This window comes from Otolemur garnettii, unplaced genomic scaffold (assembly GCF_000181295.1).
Source record: "Otolemur garnettii isolate 467f Iridium unplaced genomic scaffold, OtoGar3 scaffold00027, whole genome shotgun sequence".
Classification (NCBI taxonomy): domain Eukaryota; kingdom Metazoa; phylum Chordata; class Mammalia; order Primates; family Galagidae; genus Otolemur; species Otolemur garnettii.
The window spans coordinates 8,585,254-8,597,208 of NW_003852422.1; the positions used below are offsets into that span (position 1 = coordinate 8,585,254).

At 34.7% G+C, this 11,955-nt stretch overlaps 1 protein-coding gene across 1 annotated transcript in view; it reads right to left on the reverse strand.

Moving 5' to 3' along the window:
• Positions 1–8,718, reverse strand: part of CCDC102B (coiled-coil domain containing 102B) — a 172,029-nt gene extending 163,311 nt beyond the window's left edge. Inside the window, exon 1 of the mRNA XM_012804270.2 lies at positions 8,668–8,718. Coding sequence (XP_012659724.2) covers positions 8,668–8,710 — 43 coding nt within the window. The 5' untranslated portion in view covers positions 8,711–8,718. The remainder of the gene's footprint in view (positions 1–8,667) is intronic.
• Positions 8,719–11,955: the final 3,237 nt, after the last annotated feature.

Here is an 11,955-nt window from a genome sequence, read left to right on the forward strand (position 1 = left end):
CAAATTTCTACTGTGTGTCAGGCATGTAATTCTAGATGTTGAAAAGAAACAATGCATAAATAAATTTAAATATCCGCCTTCATGGAGCTTACCTTCTGAGTACCGATGATAACTGACTTGCAGAAATTCAAGTATGCATTTCAACAAAAAAGCTTTCCAAAGATTCACTTGTAGCAAGTTATCTAAACGTTAATACTGTTTAATGGAGAAAAAATGGTGTTGTGAATGATTCAAAACAGGTTTTTAACATGTCGGAAAAACAGATAAAACAGAATTCCAAAAAAAAAATAAAAAGAAAAAAAGAACAGAATTCCATAAATTGTAACTTAAATCTTAGTTTTAGAGTTTAACATTCTTGTTTGATCCCCCAAATATATTTAATGCTCAACTTTTCTTCCCTTATGAGAAATAAAATAATTCTGGGATAAGAGTAAACTGAAGTTTCTTAACTCTCTCCAAATATTTCACAAGAAAGTCAGCTGCCTCCACCCACCCAGGACAGTGTGTCCAAAGCTGGATACTACAGGGGCTCATTTAAGCTCCTCAATACTCCCAATCACTGCATGTCAGATTTAGCCCTTTAATTACATGCCTTCATTAATGTAATTGTGGAGGATATTCTGAGAGTAAAATTATTAGTGAATATAAAAGTTTTCCAATTTCATAATTATGTTTTTTCTTAAAAGATACGTTTAAAATGTTTTGAAATCACAAGGCTTCCTATCTCTGAACAGGAGTAGCAAAAGTTCATGACATAAATGACAAAATACTAAGAAACGTGTGAAATTCATGTCCTATGCAAATAAAGTGACATTCATTTGTGTACTATGCACTGAAGATTTTAAACCATTTTCTACTTCTAAGGACCATTTTAATACTCAGAAAAGCTGAAATAAAAATGTGTAGAATAAGCAGAGAGAAAACACAATGGTATTATTCAAAACCAAATGCTCTTGGATTATGTAACAAAAATATTTGAAATTATCATCTCCCCACAAATTATCACAAAGGCAGCTAGTAACAAATGAATGTTTGGACAAAATGTTGACTTGTTTATGTCAGTTGCTAAAACTACATTTATAACATCCCTATATTTCTATGCAATTTTTCTAAGATAAAAATAATACCACATTTTTGTTCCAAATCTTTCAATTTAAGGTCGTATAAAACTTGATATTTGATTTGAAAAAACAAAATGTGATAGATATGTACAATATGTAAGCTATTTCTTATAATAATGAGATACAAAATGTTGGCTTCATTGGAAAACTTCATGTGTAAGACTTTGTAGCCTTGAGAAAGAAGAGACATAAAATCTTAGAAAACATAATTGTCAGCTTTTGATTTGAAAACAGTTGTTTAAATACTAGTATAACTTTTTCCTAGTTTGACTCCCTGCCCCCAACTTTTTCCATTTTAGCCAAAATGGATTATATTTAGTTTAGACGAAGAGTCCCCCAACTTGCAAGACATCTTTTTCTTGTAACAGTTTTTTTATTAAATCACAAGTGCCATCATCACACTAGCATTTTTTCCTGTATGGATGATAAGCACTGCTCTGATTACCTTTTCCTATTGACTCTCTTCTTTGACCCAACTTGGACCTCTCTCAATTGATTCTGTTTCCTTTTTTGCTATTGCTGGCCTGGATATTTCACGTCCACTCTGCCCTCCCTATTCTCTGCTCTACTATTAACAAATTGCTGTCACCTAGCATGCCATTCTCTCCAGCTGACTTGCTTAGAAACCTCCAATGCTAGGGCATTCCAACTATCTGCCTGCTCATATCTGCGCCTGAGCAGCTGATCATACTTAGAAAACAACACACCCTTTGCTCTCTGATCTTACTTCATATTTTTAACTATAAACCTCAAATGAACCATTAAAACTTCCAAGTCAACTTTCCCACATTTTTTCTGATCAATTTAGTACTCATTCTACTGAACAATTCCACATATTTTCTCTCTTCAAACATTTTTTAATCTTTAACTCTTCCATATCTGTTTATGAGCTTTTTTTGTATTTTCTATCTCACTTAGGAAAGTGAAATAATCCAAAGACAATTGCCACGCACTGGGCTACATGCCCATCAGTCTCCTGAGTCTCAGGCACTCTGTCTGCCCATGTTCACGAAACCAGACTTCTCATGGCTATCCTCCATCTAACCCTCTCCAACATGCTTGGGGATCAGGCTCCAATGATGGCATTATATTCAACCTTAGATCTCCATAAAAACAGAAAATTAATGATTTCTGCATTAGTAAATCTAATTCATTGATGGTCAGTTTCAGGTCTGAAATTCCTATTTTGCTTCACCAATCAGTAGCATTTTATGTGACTGTCCTTTTCATGGTTCCAGAATCACTCACACACTTGCCTTTTGAGAAACTCTTTTCCCAAGGCTGTCCTCCCACCTCACTGTTTGCTCTGTCTGTAGAGGTCCCAGCAATGAGCCTCCAGACCAGGGGGAAGCCCTCCAGGTGAACTTATCCATTAATTATGGATGCTTTTGCATCATTTAATTTTTTGGCATTTCCTCAAATTCTGTCTCTAGACATAGATGTTCCTTTAGCTCTGACCTCATGTATCCAGCTGCCCACTTAGCAGCACAACCTGGGTATGTAATTAGCATCTCAAATTTCACCCATTCAAAGCAGATTCTTTTGGACTCTCACATCTAAATCTGCTCCTCCACAGTCTTCCCTGTGTCAATAAATGAATACTTCATTCCTCCTGTTTCTCAGCCTAAATTTAGAGATAATCCTTGACTTCACTCTTTTTTCACACTGCACATAATTTTTGGAAACTCTGGCAGGTCTGGCAGGAAAGAGAAATGCAACATATCTGTAACATCAAAGACTCCATCTCTAGGACCCACTTCAAGCCGCCCTATCTCTTGATGGAATTGGCATTTTATTTGGTTTCCCTGCTTCTACCTTTACTGCACTTCAATTTATTCTCCACAACACACACTACATGATTCTTTGAAAACTCCACTGATATTACAGTATTTCTGTAATAGGATCACAACACCTGAATGGCTTCCCATCAGACTTAGAATAAAACAGTGGCTCTACACTATGAGATGCTTATGATAGACTACTTCTCCAAAAGCTTCCCTACAACCCAAGGTTCATGAACCTGAGGCTCCAACAGTTGAGGTAGGGGGAGGACTTTTTAAGGACAAGAATATCTTGAAGCTTACACTGTGTTAGTTTCACACCAAAACTGACTTTGCCTATGGCTCCCTGCCTCTCACTTCACTGCAGCTGCCAAACTTCTGGCTATTCCTTGAAGAGACAAAAACTCTTCTGACTCAAGACTTGAGCACTCATGATTTCCTATGCCTATAACTCTCTTACCCTAAAGATTCCTCATGGTTTTTTTTATTCCCTTAACCCTGAAAGAGAAGCATTCACCATCCACCGATTCTATCGAGAGAACACACATTCTCTCCTCTTAGTCTACATTTTCTTTGCTGTCTTCAAAGTCCTTATGACTCCATAGACCTGGGTTTTGTGGATTTACTACTTTACTGGCTAGAATGTGTGTTTGATGAAACCTAGGGGGGGTTATTTTTGTTCACTTCTGTATTTCCATTACAAGAATGGTGAGATACAGAAGACATCAACTGATGAATGAATAAATCTAAAACAAAACAAAGTGAACTCTTGAAACTATTCTTTTTTCTTCTCAAAGGCATTTGTTATAAGTTCCACTGAGTAAGTCAGATTCCTCTAGAGAAGATGACCTTGAAGATTAGATGCTGATAGACTTTAAATGGCTCTAACAACAATTTTCTGTGAGGTTAACTCTAATCAAACCATTTTAATTGCTATAAGGGACTTTATTCTTCCAAGTACTTTAATAATCTACAACAATGGTCATGGTGATTGTCTGTATCTACAAAAGACAAAGATTTATACTTACTTGGCTACAAATATTTTTGAAGTGTGGAAAATGGATGGAGGATTGAAGAGTAAAAAGCATGTGTATCCCCTTGAGGAGTCAAGAGAATCTGGGTTTTCAAAAGACTCAAAAGTTGGGAGGGGGAGGCTGCCTCCTGTATTGTATTATTTGAACTTCTGATGTGGTTTCTGATAAATATGCACACTGCCAGAATGTATTGTTTTTATTAATTTGAATAAAAACCTTACTTAATACTATGAAGGCAACCTGTAGCCACAAAGCAAACAAAGACAGCTTACCTCAAGTGAGGGTACTGAGTAAGCTCTAGAAGGAGAGCCATGGGTTCAGGAAAGCCTAGGTCCTGACTTTCCAGAAAACTCTGTCTAAAATATACCCCTCCCCTACTGCTACCTCTGTGAATACTGGGATTTCTCCCATCAATCTTCACTATCAGTTCAAATTTATTTTAGTTCCATTACAAAAATTTAAAAGCAAGCATGCAGAGATGCCTATAGCATCAACACCTTTGGAGTCCATTTCTAACACAAAGCAAATACAACAATCAGTATTTTCAACTGCCACAATCATAAATTCTATAACTTAAATTTTCTCACTAAATGACAAATGAAGAAGGCTGGACAATATTGGAAAATAGGATGGCAGTGACTCTAAGCAGGTGCTCAGACTCAAATCATTCCTGCCACTGACTTTACCCATAAGAAGATTCCCACAAAAGACCCAATCTCTTAGAAATCCCCTGGGATAATTCTAGCTCCTAGTTAGAAACAGATGACAAATAGAACCTTCCAGAATTATATGAAACATCGATGGATTATGTGGTACTTCCTTATCTTTCTCTCCTTTTCTGTGCTACCAAATGTTATCATCTCACTGAGCACTTAAAATTCTCACTCTATTTGAGGATCACATTTTCATTTCATCCAAAGATGAACAAACAGAAGATAAAAATCCATGAATATAAACTGGATAATAAGGCCTCTTGATCTCTCACAGACATCACAAATTCAACTTCTGACATAATGCCTTCTTCAATCCTAAATTCACCCTTAGTGAATAAGGGTGGGAAAGAAAGAGTGTATGAAAAGCTCTCAAAACTATTTCCAGATAAAAACTAACCTAACCTTGCTGCAGGTTCTTCACTTTTTAGTAAACATCTTACATTGTGTTCTACTTCTAAATGGTTAGAGCAGCTGAAAAACATGCTCTCCTGAGTCAGTGAATTACAAAATTCACTTTCCTTTTACAGATTTAAAAGGGACACCATGATAAGTTACATTTCTAAATGCTGCAAGGAATCCTTTTTATTTAATCCTAAGGACATCTCTGTCATATGCCACCCAAAAAATGTCTGTCAAAATTTCAATACTAAATATCTTTTTGTCTTTAGTACACATAACAGCAATTCTTCAGCAAATCATTAAATATAAATAAGTCTAGAATTGATATATATCAATTCATATATATTTTATATCATAATATTAATCACCTGCAAAGTTATGACTTCAATTAGGCCTTGAGCAACACCATCTTTGTTTGCTAGCTAACTTCTCCCAAAACGATACTGTTTTCCTTTTTACAATAGGTCCTCAGTTCACACTCAAATCACAATTGCACATCTACAGTGAGGCATCGAGGACTCGGAGCAGGTACAGTACAAAACGCCATATGGCCTATATCTGTTTAATTAAAATTAAACATTACAAAGTCAGGGACCAAGTCTTTGCATTTCATCTATACTCATCTGTTCAGCTATTCCTCCTGTAAAACGTAATGAAATGATAGTATCCTTCTACAGGACCAGTTAGTATGTTAATAAATGATAACATAGACACCATGATAGATAGAGATAGAGACATGTTGAAAAATTTATTGATATAAAAGATAGATCTTTCATTTCATTGAAAGCATTGAAAATAGAAAAGAAGTAAATGAAAGCATTGAAAATAGAAAAGTAAATGAAATTTGTTCCAGATTCTAGTCCTATTCTACTTCAAGAGGAAGTTCAATTGCGTGGTCAAAGGTCAGACCTATGAGAAGTGTTAGTAAATGGGTCTATTCTTCTTACTAGGAATGTTTGTATTCTACATTGCTTGGTCGCAACACAAATTTTACATATTCATTTCAATCATGGAAATATAACTTGTATGATGCTTTTCTTTGATAATATCTTAGTCTTTCTGTAGTTTTAAGAGGATGCAGTCACTAAGAATTCATTAACATCACATATCAAACAGAACAAAGGAAAGCCAATGTATTCCAATTATCATTTCCAGTCACCTCACAGATCTTATTTATAAGTAGTGTTCAATTTCATCAAAGAACTCAAAGTATGTCTTTTCTGAATATAAACTTCAAGAAAATAAAGAAGAGAGAAAAGTATGTGTTGAATATGAGAACAGAAAATTTAAATATAGAAAGGTCTTTTTATGTGGAGTTATCAATATCTTTTCTCTACCCCCAAAGGAAGTAAGGGACCACTGATACAACTCTGATCAGTTTGGATTTATAGAATATTGGGATTGATCTCTGTATTGCCATCTTCCTCCTTGAATCCTACTATTTCATTGCCCATTTCCAACCATTCTGTTTAAGTCCTGCCAGATTCATGTTCCTAAAATACCAGTGGGGCATACTGGAAATAGCTTTGGAAGCAAAAAGACATTGTTGGAAAATGTAGTTCTAGCACTTGTTACATCTGTGGTTTTAATAAATCACTGAATATTTCTGAACCTCAGATTCCTTTATGTGTAAAACAAAGATAACATGTAAAATGAGGTTCATTTTATTGCACAGCTATCCCAATTTTAGATATGAATAAATGTAAATCGTCTAGCACACAGGAAATGCTGTCATTGCTGGCAGAATGATGACAGTGACGGTGGTCATGATGAAAAGAGGCACAAATGTTCCATCTCCTCTCAGAAACTTGCAATTGCCCCCATTGTATGATATATAAGGACAGAATTACCATGTGAATTTTAAGATGTTCCACAAATAGGCCCTAACTGGAGAGACCAACATCTCTTATTCATGAAGGTGTATTTTTTTGCTCCAATCAGGTGAATTACTCACCATTATTCTGTTATATGCTAATTTATGCTTCAAATCTTTATGCCAGTTACTTCTACAAAGAAGAATATTCCTCTTTCTTTCAGCAACTGTCCAATTTTGTTGATTTTTCCAGAAAGCTCAGGAGGTTAAACCTCTTTATCAGAAGTTCTCGAATTCCTCGCACTAACATCCCCGCTAACAAGGGAATTTTGAAGGTCATGGCATTATGAAAGAATCCAGCTGACCTCATAAAATCAAATCAGAGATATGATACTTCTTCAAATAAAGGAAGTCTGAAATTATTTTTCAAGAATTAAAGTTATTATCTTTGTGATTCTAGTAATTATATGAAAGATTCATAAGTTATTTTGAGGCCACACGCATGTGAGGTCCAAGAGTGTATGTTCCATTGATTAGGTAATTACTGGATACTAGAATAATACATGAAGAATATAAAAGACAGGCACTAAAATGATCTGTTATTTCACAAGAATACATAACCTTTTGGAAAATAAAGCTCTTCTCATAAAGCATTTTTCTAAATCTATTCAAACAAGTCACACAAAACTTAAACAAATATTATATCACTAGTTCATCAATATTTCTTTCTAACTCAATGCTTGCATGAAAATATGGAAAAAGTTAGAATTCTAGACTATTTAAAGTATCTATAAGGATATTTAGTGATAGTAAAATGAATTACCAACAAAACATTTACTCAAAAGTTATAATACCCCTTGTCATACACACACAAAAAGATTAGCAAAGATGTATTCACATGATTTTTGAAAGCAGAAAAACTAGAATTGATACAAACAAAATATCAAGAAATAGTATATATTTCTATGTCATATATTATTTACGTATTTCTAATGATATCTTTTGCTTTAGGGATAACTTCCTTATATTTATATTTAGTAGACTTACCTGCTTGACATTCATTTGATAATTTCCCCTCCTTTATAACTTTCCTCTCCTTTGCAGAAAACATAAGCCAATGCTCCCCAGTGGTTTGTAGATTTTCTTTTTCAACCTTGTAATTTAATTCTATATAGTTAAATATCAATTTGCTTTGTATTATGTACAAAATTTTATTAGGGTGTTCGTGTCTCTATCTCCTCCACACAATGTGGGTACCTTCTGTAAAGCAGTCAGCAGGAGTGCTGTCTTTGCAGTATACTTTCCTGATAACAATGACAGGAATTCTCATGATGACTCAGAAGATGAAAGGACCCAAAGTGCATAAGGCATCCAGAGGAGGGTGTGCAGAACAATTTCACTTTTCTTTTCATTGTAAAAATGTAGATTAACCCAAACACAACGACTAAGCATATTCATTTGGAGCTACAAAACAAGGTTTTAATATCAATATATCCTATTACGGTATAAATTTAGAGTCGAAATTCTTACCTGAGTTTTGTTTAGTACACAGTTAGTTTTTTAAAGACAGGAAATGTGTGACAAGTTATCACCCACAGTGGGAAAAAAAATGGAAAGAGAAGGGAAGAAATCAAGTCCACTTTAAAAAGAAACTTCAAATCCGTCTGCTTCCAGACCTACAGTAGTTTCTCTCTGCATTTTGAAAGCAACTGTCTTTCTCTTTGCTCCGAGAACAACACATGCTCTATCCCAGCAGAAAAGTATAAAAATTAAATAGAAAACCGCAAGGTTATTAAACAGTCTTACCCTCGGGCTTGCTGGGCTGCTCTGCTCTCAGTTGCAGCCACATGTGTAAACACCAGAGTTTCCTGCACCCTCTTCTCAGCTGTACAGCTCTGGGGTCCTGGCCAACAGGATTATTCCAGCATTAGGGGCACTCAACACTAACTCAGAGAGGATTCCCATTGGTTGTGAAGTTTTATCAATATCATCACACCCTCTTTGGATCGCGAGTGAGCTATCATTTTTAACGTCCCTTGAGTATGATTCTCCAGAGCTTTCCATACAACCCACTTGAAACAATGTTATGTTCGATCAGTGAGAAGAAAGAACACACCACAATTGTACTTAGCATTTAACCCATAATAGTGTAACATCTAATAATAACAGAAAAAATTAAACAGCAAACAAATAAAAATAACTAGTAAAATACTGATCCATAAAATATTTAAAGACAAATTAGACTACAGATCACAGGAACAACAGAAAATATCATTTGTCCAATCTGATTTGTATTAAATTGCCACAGAAAAGAAAAAGAAATCACATTTAATAAAGTATTTGAGTACACATATCATGAAGCAAAAACTAAACGATGACACCCTTGATCTCAGGCACATTGCAGGACCTGGGAGCTGCGGTCTCCAGGGACGGGGAGAGCTCCATAGTCCCTTTCCCTTGGGAAAAAGAAAATGGATTTGCTTTCTGGTGACACGACTCAGCTGTCAGGAAATGTTCTGATGAAGGGATGGTGACAAATCACAGAAAAAGAGTTTCCCTGGTTGAAACTAACAGCACAAAATGCTCAAAAGAAAGAGAAGGGCGCAGGTAACACAATAAACAAACTTTTTGTAGGTAACACAAAAACAGCATTTGAAAGTTAGGGAGTGAATATCTTCAGAATATTTTATTCTGCATCTTTCTCTGATTTGGAGGATTATTCTTGGTTAAATAACGGTTTTATCATCTTTTAATATTTCAACTTAGCAACATTATTTCCTGATGCAATGGAAAATGTGACCATCCTCTGCTAACCTTTTTGAGGTAAACGTAAGGATGATTCTTCTCCTCTGTATTTGAATTTTCACCCTCTCTGAAATTTCCCCAGGAAATGTTGATTACCATAAATTCTTCAGCCAATTTTACCTACAACAATGAAACAATTCTTCCTCTTTCTCTCTCTCTCTTTCTTTCTATCTCTATCTCTTTTTCTGTCTTTTTTTCCTCTTTATCTCTCTCTCTCTTTCTTTCTTTAAGGTAGCAAAGGGTTTTTGTCCTTTGCTTTTTGAATATGTATTTCTTTTTAATTATTATGAGTACATATTAATTGTACATTTTTATCAGTGCATGTGATGTCTCCATACAGGCATACAGTGTGCAGTAATCAAATCATGGCAATTGGAATTTCTATCACTTTAGGCATTTAACATTTCTTTACATCAGGAGCATTACAATTCTATACTTTCGATTATTTTAACATACATCCCAACATATTTTTTCTTATAGCCATTGTATTGTGATATCACCTCTTGTTCATTCTAATATTTAACTATGTTTTGCACCCACTCTCTGTTTTATCCTCCCTCCTCAAGACCCGCCCCAGACTCTATTGTCTACTTCCATGTGATCAACTAATTTTCATAATTAGTTTCCACATATGAGTGAGATTATGCAACACATGACTTTCTGTTCTCAGTTTATTTCATTTAACATAATGTTATCCAGTTCAACCCATGTGGTTGCAAATGACAGGACTTTATTTTTTGTGGCTATATGATATTCCATTGTGTATTACATATTGCAATTTTTTATCCATTCATCTGTTGATGGACACTTAGATTGAACCCACATCTTGGCTATTATAAATAGTGCTACAATAAATACGGGAATGCAGATAATCTTTTCAATATACTGAATTTCCCTCCTTTGGATATATATCCAACAGTGGGATTGCTGGGTCATACGGTTGTTCTTTAGGGAACCTCCATACTGTTTTCCATAGTGGTTGGCCTGATGTGCATTCCCACCAATAGCTTATGAGAGCTGTCCTTTCCCACATCCTCTCCAGCATTCATTATTGCCTGCCTTTTTCATGAAAGCCATTTTATCTGGGGTGAGATGATAGCTCATTATAGTTTTGATTTGCATTTCTCTGATGACTAATGATGTTGAGCAATTTTTTCATATACCTATTGGCCATCTGTAGGTCTTCTTTTGAGAAATGTTTATTCAGATACTTTGCCCATTTGCTTAATTTTCTCTTGGTTGCCTGTGCTATAGTATTACTACTCAAGAAATCCTTGCCAAGACCAATGTCCTGAAGAGTTTTACCAATGTTTTCTTTTAGTAGTTTCATAGTTGCAGATCTTAGATTTCCATTTGATTAATCCATCAAATTAACCATCAAATTAAATGGTTAATCCATTAAATGGTTAATTTTGATTTGATTTTTGTATGTGGTAAGATAAAGGCCTTATTTCATTCTTCTCCATTTGGGTATTCAGTATTCCCAGCATCATTCATTGAATAGACTATACTTTCTTCTCTGTGTGTTCATTGTCAAAAATAAGTTCACTATGCATGTGTGGATTTATTTCCGGGTTCTCTTCTGTTCCATTGGTCTATGTGTCTATTTCTACACCAGTACCATGCTCTTTGGTTTACAATAGCTCTGCAGTATAATTTGAAGTTGGGTAATGTGATTCCTCCAGTTTAGTCTTTTTGCTCTGGATGGTTAAGTTTATTACTAGGTATTTTATAGTATTTGTTGTGATTGCAAATGGGGTTATTTTTGGTTTCTATTTCAGCTTGTTTACTGTTGGCATATAGAAATGCTACTGAATTTTGCATAAGTTTGTATCCTACAATTTACTACATTTATATATCAATTCTAGTGGTTTCTGGGTGACGTTTATAGGTTTCTCTCTATATAAGATTATATCATCAAAAAACAAAAATAATTTTACTTCCTCCTTTCCAATTTGGATGCCCTTTATTTCTTTCTCCTGCTGATTTCTCTAGCTAGAATTTCCAGTACTATGTTAAATAACAGTGGTGAAAGTATCTTGTTCTAGATATTAAGAAAAAGGCTTTCAGTTTTTCCACATTTATCATATTATGATACCAGTTATGGGCTTGTGATAAATGGCTTTTATTGTGCTAAGTTCCTTCCATATCAGTGTTTTTAGAGATTTTATCATGAAAGGATTTAATTTTTTGAATGCTTTTTCAGCATCAATTGAAATGATCATATGGTTTTTGTTTTTCATTCTATTGATATGATGTATCACATCAGTTGATTTTTTTTTTTTTTTT